The sequence below is a fragment of the Alligator mississippiensis genome, chromosome 10 (assembly GCF_030867095.1).
Source record: "Alligator mississippiensis isolate rAllMis1 chromosome 10, rAllMis1, whole genome shotgun sequence".
NCBI lineage: Eukaryota > Metazoa > Chordata > Crocodylia > Alligatoridae > Alligator > Alligator mississippiensis.
Genome location: NC_081833.1, coordinates 58,286,860 through 58,308,426, shown reverse-complemented (window position 1 = coordinate 58,308,426; position 21,567 = coordinate 58,286,860). Strand labels below are relative to the sequence as shown.

The window sequence follows — 21,567 nt, the reverse complement described above, 5'->3', positions numbered from 1 at the left end:
GTGCCTGTCTGCAGAACATGTAGCACACAAGCATAAATAACAGTGTGCTATATAAATAATTACATGTATGGAAGGCTGTAAAACACAGAAGATATATTTGTACTTTTACTTACGAGAACATTTTTTAAATGATTGCTTTGTTCTGTGTGGGTTTTTTTTCTCTGTGTTGAATGGGGTACGCACACACAACATTTTCCAAAGTTTTTTTTCCCCCCCTCTTCCTTCAGGTCACACTAGCATTATAGTTAGCAAATTGATAAGGTTCCACTGTTAAGCTTTATTACTTGTGACATGAGCCTATGACACTTTATAAAAAGAAGTAATCCAGAACAATCTCTAGGTAATTAACACCTAGATAAACAAACATAAATTTCTATATTGCATTTATTTGGACTACCACTCAAATATGCGTGAACCATGCTTTTTTAATTAAAAGATAAATCTATGTGACACTTAGCCTCAAACTTAATTATTCAGCATAGTATAATAAAAAATAGAGCCCATTAAATGTGTCTTGCTCTGTATTTCTGTATTAACAGCAAAACAGTTCACTCTGGGATCATTTAAATTTTCTTCCTCCTCTTTTCCTGCGATTTCCCTGTTCATTGAAGACTGCTTTTTTTTTTTTTTTTTAAAGAAAAACACTTTTAGCAACACCAACAGGTGAGGAGCTGCAGAACTTTTTACAATCCCTGCATATAATGCTCAGCTGGGGTACATTTTTAATATTACATTACACCGTAGCTTTACCTTCCCCCCTCCCCCCTCCCAACCTTCCCTATGGAAACATACTTCCACTTTGGTAGATCATGCCAAGCAGTGATATCCAGAAATGAAAAACACAATACTTAAGAATAATTTCACTGGGATCATGCTTACAATACACAAGGTGAGATTTTTATAATATACTGTTACAATACAGATGTTAAACAGATAGGGGAAATATTCAATTCCCAAATTACAATAGACAGAGGGGTTATAGTCCTTATAAAAGTTTCAACAAGAAACATTATCTTAAAGCTGGGAGCAGCTTTCTGATGTTAGGTAGAAAGACTCTTGTCAAGACATTCACCATCTGCATATGAAGGCTGCTGATCAGCTGGGCTAACAAAAATCTTCATAAATGGACTTTTTGTGAGAAAACAGTATTTAACTCTTTCAGACATTCTGCTTCCTGTAGAATACTTGGCCGCTGTTGCCATGTTTCGTGGTACAAGGCCTCATGGTGGTTCTTTTTCAGGGTTCCTATAGGATGTGTGTACCGTTAATAGCAGCTTCCTAGCATGCATACCAGATCACAAAGGAGATTGTTATTTGTGAACATTTCCATCAAGGTGCATAGAGATTGTCTGTGCTTAATAAATGGGACCCAAAGTTTCAGGTAATGACTACTGAACTTGAAAGCAAGCTTGAAAAAACTTTGGAGGAAAAAATGATTTATTTTGCCTGGCTCCCAGATACCATGACTTCTTGATATGAAAGCATCCTTATAGTAAGGCAGCATATGGTTCACGAACTCCAGCAGACACCTTTTGTGTTCCCCAAGTGTCATTTTTACGTACTATACTTTTGTCAGGATGAGAGAATGGTTTACACCAAGAAATATTATGCATCCCCCTAAATATATGTACTATTGTTCATTTTGATGAACTTTTTAAATTGAGACCCAAATTTGATCTACTGTGGATGCAGTTTTTTCTAGGAACATCCAGCCTTTCATTTTTCTCTTAAATGACACTAGTCGCATGATTTGTCTCTGCAATATTTGCATTCTGCACATCAAAGTGAAAAATCAATTGCTAGATGTAACTTTGAACCACTGATTAACTCTGAATTTTCTCAATGCTAGTCTTCTGTTCTTAACACTTAAAAGTAATTTTGTACATTAACCCTAGTGGAGAAGCAGCTCAGATATAGTATGACATTTTTTTAGAGTATGACTGGTTTCCCATGCCTACACGACATCTTTCCCGTCTCGGTTTTTCTGTGCCAGGCTTTCCTCTCCCCCTCCAGTTCCCTCCCTCCCCCCTCCCCCCAGCTTCTACTTTCTGTACTCTAAAAGTATTTTTGCAGCTTTGGTGCATCCATTTATCATTAATCATTGTTATTCTTTTCAATGAGTGGCAGTCAAGAACTTCAGATCTTTTAATTTAGTTGCTTCCAAGTATGAAAATCAAACCACATACAGGAAGAATAATGATGCATCCGGTAGAATACGAGGGCATCTTGCACTTGCAAAATCCTTTAAAATGTAGGCAATTTTCTTTACATGCACCATTACAATAAACCTCACAATTTTCTAAAGCCAAATATATGATCTATACAAACAAATGCTTTTTTTAATATGAAAACATGACTTTATACATCATAGTGTATGATACACACTTCAAACACTTTAAAATCAAAGCTTGATAGACCCCAAGACTTTTTCTATAGTACATAAGTAGTATTATATAAAACAATTATTACTACATGCTAAAACAGATTTCCACAGTCTTTTAATTAAGCACAATATATAATATATATATATATGTATATACTGTATATAGATTTGTTCAGATTAATAAGTGGACTGAGCACACACACCCAGCATAATACACTCCAGTAACTGCCTAACAACTGTGAATTTACTGACATTAATTTTTTAAAATCTGACAGAGCTGCAGAAAATAACATTTTAACTGTTCCTAATAAACATAAGCGAGTAGGAAAACTTTTTTTCAGAGGTAGAGGTTTTATTGCGTAAAACACTGGATAAAACTGTACTGCTTCAAAGACATTTTTATTCTAACAGCAGAAAGAAAACAGTCATTGCTGAAAAAACAACTTTTAATACTTCTATACCAGAATAAAGTTCTGTCAACTGATGTATTATAATAATAAATAATGACCAAGAATAAACTTTAAATACAAAGTTTTCTAATTGTTACAAGCATAGCAACAAAATCCTCTACTCTATTGATCTCAGATTTCCTCCAAGATAGAAATTTTTCTTTGTGTAGGAATGTAGACAGTATTATGACCAGTATCACAGACTACAGAAGTTACAGAGAAAAAACTTGACATGTTTAGATATGAGAAGCATGATGATATTCAGAAACTGACAATGCATCACTGCTGCTGTCACTTGTTTGTATTACAAGTTACAAATGTTCTGGAAAAAAGGTCTATGTCAGAGGGGAAAATAGGGACAGTAGCACCGGACCAAATGGAATCAACACACACATCACAAAGAACGGGAGATGTTTCCAGTGTCACAAACAGAATTATTGCCTGTCGTATCTGAAAATGCTCAGAAGACACAAAAGAATACTGAAAGAGCTCAAAAAGTGCAAGAAATGGAATGTGTGGGGGGGGAGAGGGGGATTTTTTTGTTGGGGTTTTTTTTCTTTTTTTTTCTTTTTTGCTAAGATACTGAAGGCGGCGCAAACACACAAAAGCAAGCGACTGACACAGTCACCAAACACAGTAGTGCAGTTAAAATCCTAAAGCTTACTACAGTCAGAAAGTTTCAATAACATTTCAATCCTTCCTCTAGGATCATAGAAACAGTTGCATTAAGTTTATCAACTCGATTTAAGTAAGGCAGTGAGAACTATACTAGAAAAACAAGAAAAAGCAGCTTGCTCTGTGCCAGATGGGTCCAAGTTACACAGTGACCTCATTTAAACTGAGACTTCAGTTGGATGACATCCTTTCCGACAGCATATGCAAACCGTATTCCTTATTAGCCTGAGATTTTTTTCCAGTCTCAGGGTAGCGCTAAGAATTTTATTTACATTGATTGCAGTTTAGTATTTTTTGTAAACTGCTTTAGGCAGAGCTGAAGTTTTAAGGCTCTGGGGTTTTACTCTGTGCTCCCAGCCTGCAAAGAAATATTGACTTTTTTTTTAAAGTCTAGATGATTTTATTTTAGAAGAAGTTAATACTTCTATACCATCATAATAAACAGCACCGATTTTGCTTCTATCAAAGGAAGTACATTAAAAGGCTAAATTTTTATGCCATTCAAGCGGATTTAAGAATAAACCTTTAACTATTATTCTTATTTTTTTTAATTATGTGTTTCATTATAGTCTCTCAAAAGCTTCCTATGTGGCAAAGAACATAATAAATTTGGAGGATCCAATCAGTAGAAAAGCTAAAATCTGCAAAAATATAGAACACATTTGTTTTACAAAAACAAAGAAATATCAGCTAAAACACTTCTCTTCATTAGAGACAAAGAGCAGGATGTTTGGATTCATATTTTAGGTCAAGCTACTTCATAAGAGCTTGCTCCAGAAGAAACTCCTGCACTATGTCTGTAACACTTATAAAACCTAGCAAATGAAAACTAATCATGACTGGGGAATCCTTCATTCAAGTAAAGAGAACAGAAAAGAAAGAAGACAAGAAGAACAGAAAGAAGAGAGAAAATGAAAAAAGAAAAAAACAACCCTCTATTTAATAAAAATCTGTTTGTCACCAGCACCTTCTATAGATAAGGCTGACTAGTTTCACTAAACAATATTTTTATATATTGTACTTCTACTCTTATAGCAACCTACTTCTTCATCAACAAGGCAAAAAAAAAAAAAAAGAATAAAAGCATTTCCCTCAATACTGCAAGTTGATCTAAAAAAAATGGAATTACACCACAAACCTGCAATAACTCATTGGTCTGCAGATCCTTTCTAACCATTGATTCATTTGGCTGTATATTTATTTTTTTAAAAAAACTGAAAATGTAATATCACAATCCTTTTCAATATAGGTCAGTACTGACCCTAGCTTATGGGCCGTCTAAGATTTCTCCTATAGTGCAGTTGCAACACCACTTGAATTGATTTTCTCTGCAATGACAGCTCCAGTCAGACTGGCACCATGGCAGTCTACCAACACATCTCATTACTATGCTAGGCAAATGACAGCAGCTGGTGTCATATTATAAAGGTGTTTTCAACAATGAAAACACAGCCCCTCAATCTTCAAGGCAACACTAAATCATTTAGACGGTATCATTTTTCTGTTAAGAGCATTATTTTTGGACAAAGACCACTTTAAAGTTTGAAATTGCCCTGCTTTTTAAATAACTAACGACCTCCTAACATTTTTAAATCACTTTATTATCCCACCTACATTGTTTGGAAGTACTTGTTGCCAGGTAACAGTTTAGCAGCCATTTTCAAGGGCTGGGATTTTTTTTTCTTTTCTTTTTCTTTTCTTTTTTTTTTTTTGTAATATATATAATTTTAAATGTTTTAAACATCCTGTACATGTCTGGGAGTTTGTACATGATTCTTTTCCTTGGAACGCAGTTAGCAAACTCTTACCCAAATGCATATCTAAAAACTGTGTAAAATAATATTGCAATATACAGATTGATTTGTTCAGCTGCATTACTCTTGGGCCTTGCTGCCCTCCTCCGTTAGCTCTGCTGAGCTCCCAGGTTTGACAGCTGCAGGTTCCTCTAAATTCCCAGAAGCCTCGGAGTCAACTCTGGAGCGCTTGAACCTGCGATCTGGATACTGGCTGTTGTCAAAAGGCATGCGATGGACACAAAGAACATGGGTCTTCAGATTTCCCTTCTGAGAGGCACTGTATGGGCAGTATCTGCACTGGAAAGGCCTGTGACCTGTATGACAGACAAAAGGCTGGTTAGTTTTTTCTGATATTTACATTTTTACTGCAAGCTAGTTGGCTACAAAGTATAACAAAGAAACACAGCTAGAAGAAACTGCTGCGTGCCTTCAGCAACAGGAAGAAATTCACGGTGCTTTTGATGAGACCTATTCATAAAAACTGCATCTTTAAAAATTCATCTCTTGGGACAGTTATAAAAATACTACAGCCATTCCCTTACCCTCAAGTAGCACAATAGTAAATCATCTGCTCTGTGTTCCAAATTAAATCCTTGTAAATAAAGTTTAACCATGTAATGGACTAAATTCTTTTCTATTTGTTGATTATCTTTTGTTTAATTGAACAACAATGCAAGAATGACAATGTGCAGATCCTAGTCAAGTGCAGATACTTTGTCTTTGGGCAGGATTCAGAGTATGTTTCATTTTAATGGCAGAGATTTCTTTTTTAAATTGAAATAAATAACGGGGTCGAGATAACCAAGGCCTTAAGCCTGTAAACACTTATGCACATATGTAACTTTACTCACATGAGTAGTCCCACAGAAATTAAGTTATACACATATGTAAGAAATTACTGGACTGAGGCCAAAGATTATCATCAGGTTAAGAATAAAATGCCCAAACTAATTTGGACAACACACAAGACTAGATTCTAGCATTTGTATATGAAATAGTGACCAAACAGCAAAATGAAGGTAAACTAAAGCACTTTTCAGTGAGTTTTCCTACACAGCCTGCATTATTTTTCAGCTTATTGTGACTTTGAATGTTGGTGTTGTATCTGGCTTTGGAGGTTATGTTTCAGCAATCACATTTCAATCTATGCTGGGAAGTTGTTGATGTGTTTTACTGGAACTTTATGAGCTTTGTCTCTCAAATTAACTTAAACCAGGACCATCTGAGGTCAAATGTGCTTAGCTTGCTTTAATTTGCTCAAATAAATGAATAAATAAATGTGCCAGACCATCTACATAAAGTCAGGGCAAGTGAAAAACAATACCCAATATCCAGATTTCAAGATCTGTTTTTTTTCCCTTTCCTGTTTCTATGTTATATGTTATGCTTGAATGAGAAGGAATAAGCTATTTCAAGTTTGAAACACTGCTGTCCTACCCAAGGTTGGAAGGAGCCATTATGACCTACCTCCAGCTGTACCTCTGAGCTGTGACCAGCAGCCACCGGCATACTGTATGTTTTGACATGAATTTTACCTATCTAAATGGAAGTCAGGTATGCTGATCATTTGTTACTCCTACTAGAAAGGTGGTTCTGAACTGACAGCTGGTTTTATCCTGGTGGGTGTTCTGGAGCATCTGCTAATAAGAAAGCCCACTTCACAAATGAGATGTGAGCACAATTACTGCTTTGGCCTGCAAATAACCTGCTGTTTTCACTGGAAAACCTAGGAGATAGAACCTAAAGTCTGAGTCCATACAAAAGATTCTAGCTACTACGCACGAGGACAGAGTTGTTGAAGTCAGCACGCACTCACTTACTCCATTATCTGAGGCATGCATCCTGTAGTAAGGATTAGAAGGTTTTGGTGTGGGGGAGGTTCCTGAAGAAATGGCATTAGTGTTAGGAGACCTTCCACACAAAATGATTTACCCAGGTAGCCGAAAGACTGCCTAAATGGGTCCCTAGAATATAGTGTGTTGGGCTGCCTATACATGTGCTCGGGGAGTGGGGTGGGAAGGGAGTATTTTAATTAGAGTGTTTCCCAGAGAACCTCTCTAAATAAAACACCACAGCGTCATGTGTATTAAGTCCCTGCTTCCGGGTCCACCACCGAGCATGTGGGGGGGTCTCCCTGCGCTCCTGTGGGACACTCCATCTGCCCCAGCATTGCAGTGACCATGAACTGTGCCTGGTACCTCGAGGTATGTAGAAAAAAATATTTAAGCTGTGTTTAAGGCCAAATCACTGATTCTCTGAATCAGCATTGAATCCTCAGATTCGGATTCGACTGAATCAAATCAGGGACAGTGCTCCGAATCAATTAATCAAATCACTGTCCCGGATTCGAGTCAAATCCAAATCCAAATCAAATATGGCCCATTTTACACACCCCTGATAGGTACCCTTGATTTCTACATACAGGTCAGTCGCATCATACACGCATTTAACTTGCGCGAATTCAATTATACTTGGGAGGGGCGGGGCTTGAGTCTGCACGTGGCGCTGCCGCTTACCTGGAGGCCCGGCCACCACCACGCTGCCAGCGGTGACTGCCTCTGCCTCCAAAACTTCCTGCCACTGCCATGAAGCCATGCCCAGAGCTGTGTGGCTGGCTGCCGGGCAGCAGCGGCAGCATGGTGGTGGCCGGGCAGCACGCAGCCATCCCCACCACCACCCTGCACTGTGCTGCTGCCACCGGCCACACAGCTCTAGAACAGTTCCACGGAGGCAGAGGGAGGTTTTAGAGGCAGAGGCAGTCACTGCTAGTCAAATCGCTGGCACGGTAATATGCGATTTGACTATACACGATTTTCGCCTTACGCGCTGACTTCAGAACGTAACCCCCTGCATAAGATGCAACTGACCTGTATATTTCAGGGTGCACTTGCCGGAGGTTTTTCTGCTCCTCTCACAGGATAGAGAAGGGAATTCTTCCTAACCAATTGCCCAAGAAACGGAGATCAAATCCAGAAATTATTAGTATTGCTAAAGTCAAACTTCCAAGGGAAGTGGGAATAAAATTAAAAATATGTACAGTTACAGAGGCTAGAGTGGGTCAAGAATTTCTCTGAAAAATTTCAGCAAGAGGGCTTGAAGAATTAATCAAGTATAGGATAACAAGACTTGCCTAAAGCCTTTCATGATCACTTCTAAAAATCAAAAAAGCCATATGTCAATAATGGGAGTACCACATTTTGAGCGTATCAATTTTGTACCTGTGTAAGATGTATTTGTGCATGAATGGATACACTCACAGAATGAAGGAAAGCTGACTGCATTTTGGATGATAGGAAAACTCAGAAGAAAGGTTCAATAAAATTCCAAGGAACCACAATGAACTCTTCATGTCTCAGAGACAGTGAAATGTCTCACCTTGGAATGAGAAGTCAGTAACGTGTAAGTTTGATCTCTTTTGGCTAGGGTTGGTGGGGATTATGACATTTAAAATTCTTTTGGTTTGTTCAACTGGTGACTTGTGCTGAGGAGCACTAAAGAATTATTTTAATATGAAGGTACAATCTATACCGAAAATCCTGGAACCTGTGCTTGCTGATAACAAGTAATGCTTTGCTATATATTGAACCTTTACTGAGATGGGTAACTATTATTACCCTTTGTTACAAATGAGGGAACTCAGCTACTGAGAGGCCAAGTGAATTCCTCAAGCTCATAGCTTTGCCATCAGGAATAAAACCCGTATCTCCTGACACCAGGTTCCTTGATATCACCAGAAGGCTATATTGTGTGCCCCTCAATAGAATTCTTGGTGAAAATGAGGTCATCCTATCTGATTAAAAGGAATACAGGATTTTATAGACTGATAAAAGTGTGTATATAGAACTATTTATAGACTGATAAAAAGTGTGTATATAGAACTAAATCTTGCCATGGTAAAAAAAAAAGTCCATTAATATGTTGTAGTGAATTTATAATGTAGGCTATAACAGAAGCAGGGATGAAAGTTAAAATATAAGTGCAATGATTGACATATATTTATTAAAGCTAATTTGTTACAAAGAGTCTGGGGTCAACACCAGCGTCTGTATAAGAACATTTAAAATTGCATGATCTAATTTTATCAGAACGTGTCCAGAACCAAAGCCAATGTAGTAAGTAGGCTTATTGTCTTCGGTGAATTTGGATTAGACCCAGGTAGAACACTATTAACTGTACTGGAAGGAGGTTAGCTTTCTTTTTTGTAGCATATTTTCATTCATCTATTTACATTTAAACTGATTTCAAGTATTGGAAACAGGCACTAGATTGTACTTTTGTAAACTTAAATCTGTATACTACATAGAGAAACTATGAAAAAAGATGATTATAATGTGTAGATAACTAGAAAGTTGGCAGTGTGGGCAGCCTCTTCATTTAGGTGTGAACAAGCTTTTGCCACACCCAGTCTAGGTGTAAGCAGCTTATTTTAAGCTGCCTAAACCTAGATGGGAAGCAATGTTTGCCACCTGAGATGAATAACTCAGGGACTGGGGAGCTCGGGGCAGGGGCACACTGGCAGGTCCTGAGGCAGGGGGCAAGAGGAACATGGGAAGGAGAGCTAAAATAGCTTGATTAGGGTAGGGAGGTAGGAACAGCACAGCCTGGGGCTAGAGCAAGTTGCTGGGCTTTCCCAGCCCCATGCCTGTGCTGCAAACATATGTAGGCATCCTCTAGATCAGATTAACCCCTTCCTGGATTGGTTTAACTCTTTCATGATCTAAATTAATCTCCTGAACTAAGGCTTATACATACTCTTACATATTCAATATGTTGTTTTCTCCTTGTTCAGTATATGGCCCCATATCTGTCTTAGCCCAAAACATAAGCCCAAAACATATCACACAAGTCTCCATTCTCCCTTTTCCTTCTTTTGACTGAAATTTTCCAAAAAAAAAATCTTAGTTTGAAGCAGACTTCCACAGAAAATCTCAATCCAAATAGTTAAAGTTTGGCAAAATTATAAGTGAGTGAATATAGAAATTTTAATGGAAAATATTAGGCAGCCTTAATAGTAGGTGGTCCCACTTAGTATGGGATGTGAGTGGCCAATTCTTTGAGGAATTAGTCTGGCCATGAATGACAATCATTAAAATGTTAATATTAATTAATTCACTGGCACATTAAAACACATTTTAAACAAAGAATGCACAAAGCATGGAATAAGCAGTCCTTAATGTTTGTGAAAATAAAAACAAGCCAATTCCCCTCAGAACCACATTAATTCAAAATTCTGCAAGTAGATATGGAGGATGTTATGTATTAATTTAACAAAATTAAGTCATAAGACAATATAAAAGGAATCTATGTAGAAACATTTCTACATTGTCTTTTTTTCCCCTCCTACAATTTACTTTTTGAGGCCATCAGATTTTCACATCACTGCCATGTGAAAAGTAAGTACACAATAAGTTAATTTGTATTGTCACTATGCAGTACAATTGTGGTAAAGAGCACATTCATTTTTAATCCAGTATGAATAATATATAAATATGTATACAGAGGGAGGGTCAAAGGAAAGCAAGTGCTACATTGTTTACAGCAGAAGTAGTATAAAATCTAGAGATTATTCTTACTTGCAAAGATAACCGTATCTGCAATTTGCTTGTAACTAACGGATGAAGGAAAATGCCCATTTCTCTTGGGTATCCCATCTATTAATTACAGCTCAAAACTTGTCATGGACAGCAAGTTCTTAAAATAACCCTTCCTAGATAAGTTGGCAATAAATTTATAACGTTTTCTCTGGTGGTTGTTGTTAGGTCCTTTCTTAGCAAGTTATAGTTCATATGTATTTTACCTTCTATATATCTTCCAATAAAATCATCTGAAAGCCCTTTTAAAACAAAGAACTCTTTCTGATGGTTCAGAGGAGAATGTGTAACGCATTGTGACACCATGTGGAAGAATTAAGTGTAAGGTGGGCCGACATGGTGAGCAAATTATGGAGCAGCCTGATCATATATGAAGGAGAGGAAAGAGGGCAATACTGTTTGCAGGTCAAACAACTGGGCTTTGAAATAGTACACCCCAATATGTGAAGACCTCTTTTAACTCTTTGGACTGAAAGCAGAGATTGTAAAGTTATGAAGCTCTAGAAACAGTACGAAGTATCAAGTAAAGAAGAGAAAATGGGGGCTGGACTGAAAGAGTACCCAGGACTGTGAAAGGTGCAGAGTGCACCTGTAATCAGTGATAGTGGGTACCGTCTGCATTTACTGAAGCTAGCAGAATTTGAAAGTACCCAGAACCTTGCAGACTCAGCCCTAAGAAAAGAGGTGAAAGGGAAATGAGCCAGACTCGAGCTGTCTCTGCCCTGATGAGAATACACAGCTTGAACAGGATAAACATCCATGTCATGAAAGAAAACTTCTCTCTGTAGCAACTGTAAAAAAGAATCCAGACTTCAAAAGTATTGTTTTAAAATAAATAAATAAATACATAAATAGATCTTTCTTTGTTAATTTAGGCTTCCAGGAAAAAAAAGGTGTTTTTTTTTCTTTTCTTTCCTTTTCTTTAAAATTCAGGATCTGATATGCTGCTTTGTGACACATCACGTCAGCCTGCATCAGTCACATTGCATTAGGTTTCATAACATGGCATGACTGAGGCAGCCCAACATGGTGCATCAACTGAATGGATTTTGAAAATGTAGGTTTTGAGAAAGACACAGATCTCAAAGTATGTTTTTTATGGCCATTTAGGGGCAACACAATCTATAGCCGGAACTACGGGTTTAAAAAAATACATAGTCTGTTAGTGGGTTATTAGGGATTGAAATGTTTGCCAAACCCATTTTGCCTTGGCACATCTTTAAAAATCAAACTGTGCCACTGTAGCACATAAAACCTCAATGTCAACATCATGTCATTGGGTTACTTGCTGTACGCCATACACTGTTAAGTTAGTAATTTATTAACTTTGATATGGATTCATTATTTAAGATTTGCACAAAGGAATACACAAACGTGTGTGTATGAGAGAGACATGAATGCTAAAATCTTTTTCATATAAAAAATATCATTTACATGGTCAAGCTGCATTAATTTTCCACTTCTAAAAATATTTGATCAGTATCCAAATTCTATAAAAATTTCCACCAAGAAACATCTTATTTTTGTGGTATTACCAGCACATATGTAGGGGTTTGCATTAAAATGTAAAAATGGGCATTGGATGAGTCACATGGATAAGATGAGGAATTTATTCCAGATTGTTAAAAGTGTACTAATAGCAGCAAAATCATGGCTTTTTCCCAAAGCAGCAAGAAAACAGTAATTTGAAAGAAAAATGCCAATAATACATCACACACAAGCCGTCTGTTTTCCCCACTACACTACTTCTTATTATATTGCATATGTGTACATACATATACACACACAGACACGCACATATATGCATACACACAGACACATACACAATTTATTTATAAACTTAGAGAAAAGGCGGAAGAACAATAAAATGATGAATGGAAAACAAATGTTGTGCATTGTACTATAAATTATAATTAAATCCTGAGGAAAATATGTTTACTAAGTACAACATTCATTCCCTTAAAATGAAACAAGGCTGATGTTCATATGACAGACTGCCCTTACAGTTTCTCCTCAGATAGCCAATGGCTCTGAGACATTAGCATTATTATCAGGTGATACAGTAAGTCATTTTAATATTTTTTTTAATTCACTGTAATAATATGCTTTTAAGAGAAACTTGGAAACAAGTCCCGTTAACTCTTTAAAAATAAATACATGGCAATTCTGGGAGACCGTGTTTAGTTTTATGAGTCAGAACATTATAACTCATTGGATGCTTGTTTTGTATTTATTTGTAAAAGTCTGAACAGACCGATTTTTCTCTAAGAAAAGAAGAATGGCTTGACTGATAGAACTAAACACCTAGCCTTACTTTTGTCTTCTGAAACATAGATTTCCTGAGTGACCTCACATTCCTTATTTATTTTCTCTGTGCCTCAGCTTCCCAGCTGTGAAACAGTGATGATCCCATGGATACTCTGGTGATGGAGCACACACACAAACAGCTTTTAGAAGTAAAATTCTGAAATGAATATGGCTATAACTTAGTCCATTTGTTGGAAGTAGAGTTGGATTTCTAACAGGAAAAGTGAGGTCCACTGTTAGAGCCATGTTAATGAACCAATTGAATCCCATGTAGGTACAGATAAATTCAAGCTAAAGTGAGTAAGCACTGGAGACAGCTTTCTAATTTTAAGAAATATACCTGAAAATATGCCAAGAAAAAACACCAAGGAAGAAAAAAAAATCACTTTGCATTACGTTTCTTACCAGCCCAAATGTTGTAAGCTAGAAATAGTTCCTTCTAAAAAGCAGCTAATTTTAAAGCTTTGGGCACCTATACGTGTGCAGAGAGGCTGCTCTGATATGCTGTAGTTACAGCATGTTGGAGCAGACTCGATTAATTGAGTCTGCTGAAGTGTGGTAATTACTGCGCTCCAGCAGACTCCGGCACCTTGTGTATCACATCCTCACGCTGCAAAATGGTGGTGGGGGCAATTTAACTAAAGCTTGTTTGACAAGTTTAGTTAAAGCACCCCCACTGCCATTTTTCAGTGAGGGGATGCTGATACAAGAGAAGCTCTGGGCGCTTTAATTAGAGCTACTCTAAGTAAAGCGCACCCTTCCTCCCCACCCTGGAGCCTGTCCATAAACATCCAAAGAAAGCCCATATCTGAACTAGAATTAAGGCACAGGGGACACAGGGGAATTTGCTCTCAGATGGTATATTCCCACAATGATGTGCATATATATGTTTTCTGCTTAACAGGACAATATTTCTGAATGACTCCATTTGACTGAATGGGATTCTTGTGACCATCAGCTTGGAAGCAAAAGTGTAATGTATCTGCCTGGCTCTTAAATTTTGGAATCTCAGAGGAACTACATGCCTGCTATGATTTTAAAGTGACAGACTCATAGAACAGAAACAAATGTTTGAAAAGGAATATTTTCATTTAAATATTGGCTTGTGCATTTATTTTTTTTACTCACAAATATTCATAAAGGTTTCACTATCCACAGCAAACATCCTAAATATAGTATGTATTACCCAATAGACCAGAATGGCTCTAAAGCAGTCATTCTGTTGTGGTGCATAATAATAAGGACGGGAAAAATGCTGAATAAATGTATTTGTCCAATAGACAATAATGGCTCTGACTGAGCTATTCCACTTTATTGGTCTCACATATGCATTTTATAAAACTCCCCAAATACCAGACAGATTAGAATGACTCCAATCAGCCTCATACCTGTAATAAAAGTTTTCAAAAAAATTCTGAATATTTATATACAGGCCCTGGAACAACTCAGAAGGTCTTTTGGGTAAATAAAAATATTCAAGTGAAATGTATACTTTTTTATTAAATTACAACAAAGAAATTAAATTTTAAAAACTTACATTCAATGTTGAACAAAACAGCTTTTCAAATTAAAAGAGCTGTTTGTGATTCCAAATAATTGTCGGCATACATGTATAGACAAGTAGAAGGAAGTGTGTTTTGGAAATGAAAGAAAAAGTTTTCACCTGCTGAGACTCAAGGCAGGATTCTAGACTTTTTCTGCACACTTAATGGCACAATAACTCTGTTAAACACCATTTGAACGGAGTACCCTGTACTGTTATAAGCTAGGGACAGACAATACTCATAATACAGTTTAAGTGGTCAGAAACTGGTTTAAACCTGTAACAAAATAGACATGCAGTGCACATAAACCAGTTTGAAAATGGCTGAAACTGGTTTGAGATAAACCTGGTTGAATGTAGTATCAGACTTAACTGATTTGGGTCAGCCCAGTTCATGCAATGTCTGTCCCAGACCCCTTGCTGGTTTAAGATAAACCAGACTCTCCCATCATCCCAACATGCTCTCTGGGCTGGGCTGGGCAGGGCTTTCTGCTCCACAGCAGGGCTGTCCCCTTCCCTCTGCTCCCTCACTGAAGCTCTGGCAGAGACTGCAGACACAGCAGGGTCTGCTTGGCTTCCCCCTGCTCTACCCGCTTCCCCTCCCTTGCTGCTCACTACTGAAGCAGGGATCCCCACTTCCTTCCTCCCTCCCATCTCCCACAGCATGGACCCCAGCCCCATGGACCCTAGGCATGTGATTTTCTAGCTAATGCTGAGAGGTGTATGTGTGTGCATCTGCAATTTCACTGGGACAGGCAAACAGAACAGTGACCTCTTAGGGCTTTTTGGAGCTAATCAAGACGTCAGCCTGTAAGCTGTTTAAGAAGAGTTTGAACTAATGGACAGAGGAAATTGTTTTGCTGATGGGGTGATAAACGCTGTTATCATCCCCCTGCTGGCTTGCTTGCCTGTCAGTTTGCTGCAGACAGTATAAAGAAGCAGGGAGGGAGATTGAAAGCTCCATATCATCAGCAGATACATGCACTGCACACCCACCCTTGCCTTAGAGTGCTAGCAGGGGTCTGGGGTCTGGCAATACTCACCCCTTGAGCAGCCAGCAGGGAAAAGCCTGGGATAGTATAGGCAGACCTCCCTAATTAGAGGTCGTGCTGGGGCCTGGCCATGCCTCCCTCAGCTTAGCACTGCGCAAGGGAAGGGAGGGCTGGTCTAGTGGCCCCCAGCTTCTAGCCTGAGCCACTGCAGACATATGCCTGCATTTTCTCAGTCCAGAGGGGATGTCTGTGCAGTTACAAACTGGTTCAGCCTAGCCAGGTTAGACTAACCTGCAAAGATTGAATCAGGGTATAGATGTCTATACCCTGTACAGGCAAGATCATGCAGATAAACGGGGTGGAGGCATAGCTGTCTATGTCAAGGACAGCCACACATCCCTGCAAATTGACATTGGCACCCAGGAATGATGACTGAAGTCTCTCTGGGTTAAAATACATGGTGAACATGGAACAGGGGACATCATGGTATGAGTCTACTACAGACCTCCTAACCAGAAACAAGAACTGGACCAGGAATTCACCAGGGAACTGGCTGAGGCTGCATGCTCTCGGTGCATGGTTGTCATGGGAGACTTTAATTACCCGGACATCTCATGGGAAGAGCACTCGGCCAAATCCAATCAGTCACAAAGCTTCCTCACATGTGTGGATAAGCTCTACCTGACTCAAGAAGTCTATGGGTTGACAAGAAGTAAAGCATTGCTGGACCTGGTACTGGTCAAAGGGGGTGACCTAATCAGTGACCTAAGAATCAATGGAAAGCTGGGTGATAGTGACCATGAGCTGATCACCTTTACTATCCATCACAAAGCTGGCAAGTCAGTCAAAAATACAGAAGTCCTCGACTTCAGGAAAGCTGACTCTGACAAGCTCAGGGGGCTCATTGTTGAGGCCCTAAGGGATCATGACTCAACAGGAAGGAGTCCAAGAGGAGTTGTTACTCCTCAAGGGAGAGATCCTGACAGCACAAGGGATGGCCATCCCATCTCGGAGGAAGGGTAGCAAAAGGGCACAGCAATCCCCTTGGCTCAGCAGGGAACTTGAGGACCACTTACGCCTCAAAAGAGGCTTATAAAGGCTGGAAGGCTGGAATTACCACCAAGGAGGAGTACTCAGCACTGGTCTGTACCTGCAGGGAGCGGATCAGGAAAGCCAAGGCTGCAACCGAGCTCTATCTAGCTTCACGTATCAAGGATAACAAAAAGTCCTTTTTCAGATATGTAGGGAGTCAGAAAAAAAGCAAGGGTAACATTGGACCCCTGCTGAACCAAACGGGACAGCTGATAAGCGACACCCAGGAAAAGACCAATTTGCTTAATGGGTACTTCGCGTCGGTCCTTCATCAGCCCAATGGGACCGCAATACCTAGCAAGACGTGAGATAGCCAGGGTGAGGGCACATTTATACCTAGCATCGGTGTTGATCTAGTAAAGGATCACCTTGAGAGGCTGGATACCTTCAAGTCAGCTGGTCCTGACAGATTACACCCTAGAATACTGAAGAAGCTGGCAGGTGTCATAGCCCAACCATTGGCAAAAATATTCAAAAACTCGTGGTGCTCAGGTGAAGTACCTGAAGACTGGAAGAAGGTCAATGTGGTACCCATCTTCAAGAAAGGGAGGAAAGTAGATCCCTGGAATTACAGGCCAATCAGCTTGACTTCAATCCCCAGTAAGATTCAGGAGAAAATTATCAAGGAGATCCTTTTGGATAACCTGGCTTAGGGCAACATCCTGAGGGATAGCCAGCATAGGTTTGTCGTGGTTAGGTCTTGCCTCACCAATCTCATCTCCTTCTATGACCAGGTGACATATCACCTGGACAAGGGGAAGAGATTGACGTCATATATCTGGATTTTAAAAAAGCTTTTGATCTGGTGTCCCACGACCTCCTCATGGAAAAATTGGCCAGCTGTGGCCTCGGCTACACCACAGTCCAATGGCCTGGGAAAACGGCTCCAAGATTGGACCCAGAGAGTAGTGGTCGATGATAGCTAATCATTATGGCCGTTCCATGACCAGTGGCATCCCCCAAGGCTTTGTTCTTCTCCTTAACATCTTTATCAATGATGTGGACACTGGTGTCAGAAGTGCACTGGCTTAGTTCATCGATGACACTAAACTTTGGGGCCACACCTGAGGACAGGCTAGTGATCCAGGCTGACTTGCATAAAATTAGTAAGTGGGCGGATATAAACCTGATGACATTTAATACTGATAAATGTAAGGTACTCCACCTTGGGGGAAAGAACCCGCAGCATACTTATAGGCTCGGCAGTGCTACACTTGCTAGCACCATGAAAGAGACTTGGGGGTCATGACTGACCACAATATGAACATGAGCCACCAATGCGATATCGCAGCTGGTAAAGAAAACAAAACTGGATGTTTCTCGAGTAAATTTCAGGATGTCATCCTCCCATTGTACTCGGCCACGGTGAGGTTACAGCTGAAGTACTGCATCCAATTCTGGGCTCCACAATTCAAGAAGGATGTCGAGAAGCTTGAGAGAGTCCGAAGGAAAGTCAAGCACATGATCAGAGGGCAAGAGAATAGACCTTATGGAGAGAGGCTGAGAGCCATGGGACTCTTCAGCCTGGAAAAGTGCAGGCTCAGGGGGGACCTGGTGGCTGCTTATAAGTATATAAGGGGTGTACATCAGGATCTGGGAGAACATCTGTTAACCAGAGCACCCCAAGGAAAAACAAGGAGCAATGGTCATAAATTCCTCCAAGACCATTTTAGGCTAGACATAAGAAAAAATATCTTTACTGTCTAAGCCCCCAAGACCTGAAATAGAATCCCTCCAGAAGTGATGCAGGCACTTACTTTGGACTTATTCAAGGAATGCTTGGATGATTATCTTGCTGGGATCCTTTGACCCCAGCTGACTTCTTGCCCCTGGCGCAGGGGGCTGGACTTGATGATCTTTGAGGTCCCTCTGGTCCTAATGTCTATGAGAGCTATGAAATCTATTAAATCAGTTCAAGCTCAGGCTTTTTGAATGTCTTCCCCTAGCCATAAGGGCTCAAGCCTGCAGATACTCCTGAGAATAACCTAAGGTGCTACCCAGGGTAAAGACCCTGATCCATGATTAGTTTTAAAGATGTGTTTAATATTGATGAGCTCTTTTGAGAAAAGATGCTTTACAAATTTGAGGTCTAAACTTAGTAGTATACGCTTGCATGCATTCAGTGTTCAAAAGAACTCTAATACCAAATTAGCCAGAGGGGAAATCCTCAGAATGGCCACAAGAGTGAGAGGGCCACAGCAGGCACATCTGTGTTATATCTTCTCAGTTCTGCAGAGTGCTGCTCAAGCAGCATGCTGTGTCTACACAGACAAGCTAACAGAACCAAGCTCCTGGACAGTATGGATACCATTGACAGTATCAGGAAAACAAGGAACAGAAGAACTAGCTAGTTTTCATTTTGTTTACGAAGGGATACATTTGAAATCTACACTTGGAGAACCAGATGATACCTACCACTTCTTGTTCTCAAAATTAAATCAAGGATGTAATCTGTTAAAAGTTTAGGATCTCAAACAGACCTTGAAGCTAATTTGACCGTTGAAAAACGAGGTTCATTTCACTAAAAATATGGAATTTAAAACAATTCAATCCTTATTTTAGGAGAGTGCTCTTAAAAGTCACTGTTTATAAAGAGAAATGAAAAGCAAATTCCATAAGTGTTCTTTATATTCACATTTTAAACAATTAATCAAATCAGTCACTAAATCATGAGAAACATCAATAATTTTAATATTTTGTTAGTTTCATTGTATAATAAATTCACACTTAAAAGTAAATGAGCAAATACAGAGGGATTTTTACACTGTACTGAATAATGTAAATTATTAGAAAATAAGAAATACCTGGATTAAAGCACCTTTGATTAAAAGAAGTCTGTATATCTGAAAAAAGCTTATTTCTTGAAACGATCACTTGACTCTTGATAACATAACTGGAATACCTGGATAACTTAAATAATGTTTAAATTATTTTTTTAACCAAAGAGGCTTTTTTTAATGGGAACATCTGATTTCATATTCTTAAGGGGGAAATTAGTTCACTCCATTTAGAAAAAGAACAGCTACAATTTGATATGCAGGATTATGGCTACAAGCTTGAAGTACATTCTCATCTTTCTAGAATTTCTGCCAAGTGCAAATTAAATACTATATTTTCTCGAATATAAGACAAAGTCCCCCACCCCACCTTAATTAGCAGGGGGGGGGACTTCTTGTCTTACAAGGAAGCCTCTTTAAATACATTGTCTAATATTAAACTGCTGCCAAAAGTAGCATGTGCACAATAATGGAAACCAACTACAAAATTGATTAAATGCAGCCAACACTGAGCATAACTATAAAATGCATTGCCCACATTGAACAAACATAAGATTAGTACAGCCCATCTGACTAAGACATATGGTACTGCCCATTACATTCAGTCCACTTTGGTGCCAACTCTTTTTCAAGTCATGGTAAGCCACTACATTGAATACATTTGTATTTTCTCTTCAATTCCACAGCTGAGCTGTGCCTTTCTTTCCCATTTCCAAGGATACCTGTTTTTTCACCAGCCTTAAAACATCATCAAAATTGGCCCCAAACAGTTCTCCCAGAAGCCTTCTGTCACCCTCTCTCTCAGTCTGTCACATATGATTAGTATGGGCCCACCATCCATGAAGTGGACCTGGACCAGGTTACCCTGCATATAAAATTTTGGAGGATCCTGGGGCTCATGACATGAATACCCAGTTTCAGTCATGAATTGGGGGCTAATTGACACATGGATCCTTTTTGGGAGTTGTATCTGGAGTACACACACATACTGAGCAGTGCTGAGATGTAGGGTCAGCATGGCTTGAAACACTGTTGACAGTGCTGGAGCCCAGCCCAATGATATATATGGTCAATCATGAGCCTTTTGGCTTTGAATTAATATAATGTATAGTTTGCACAAGATATATAAGTAGATACAAAAGTGCTGCTTAAAAATGTGTTTATGGAGTACCGGTGCTAAAACTTTCTATCAAAAACAGAAAAATGCATCAAAACTGGATTAACTAAATTACTACAGGCATGTTTTTTTCAAAGTCAGTGTTTTCATGTTTGTCCCTCATTTTCATGTGCTCAAGAAGAGGAGGGTCTGACACTAAGAGAGGGGGAGAAGCGACTGCAGGAGGAAGAAGTTGGGAGGTGGGGTAGAGGGCAAGGGGGCCACCTGATTCCCCACCCCCTCCACCAAATTTATTTTCCCTGATGTAGCAGTGGAAGGGGGGCTAAGGCAAACCTCCAATAATTAGATTCTATACCTTGAAAATTGTAACAAATTTATACATTTTCTATATATAGAATCTAATTATTGGAGGTCATCTTATATTTGAGTAAATATGGTATTGTATGATATGCTGAGCAAGAAAAAAATACCGCCCCAGGTTTTCCTTTTCTTAAAGTTTTAAATATTTTGAACTGCCTCTACTGGCATGGTGCAATGAAGCACTATCATATATAACACTGCACCATTTTGTTTTTTGACACAAACAATGAGTTACAAGAAGCGTGCTGCAACGTGTTCTAAATGAAGTTAGTGAAAATCTTGTTTTCAGCTGTGTTCAGATTGTTAGAGCATCCTTTGTGCCAGGCTTTCATTAGTTTAAGTAAATATAATTGTTCAAATTTATTTTGATTAATAAATATAACTAGAGGACCGAGTTTTATCAAGGGCATGAGGTAGCTGTTTTGGACACGAGGCCACTCCTGACTGTGGTTAGAAAGGCAACTGTCACACTTCCTCAGTTATAA

At 39.0% G+C, this 21,567-nt stretch overlaps 1 protein-coding gene across 15 annotated transcripts in view; it reads right to left on the bottom strand.

Moving 5' to 3' along the window:
• Positions 1–2,121: 2,121 nt before the first annotated feature.
• The window catches only part of ZNF536 (zinc finger protein 536), a 464,250-nt gene continuing 444,804 nt past the window's right edge, over positions 2,122–21,567 (bottom strand). For 13 of the 15 annotated variants that reach the window (XM_059713819.1, XM_059713821.1, XM_019492883.2 and 10 more), the window contains one exon: positions 2,122–5,617. In XM_059713819.1, coding sequence (XP_059569802.1) covers positions 5,382–5,617 — 236 coding nt within the window. In that variant the 3' untranslated portion in view covers positions 2,122–5,381. The remainder of the gene's footprint in view (positions 5,618–21,567) is intronic. The other 2 variants (XM_059713831.1, XM_059713830.1) reach the window with 2 other exon arrangements.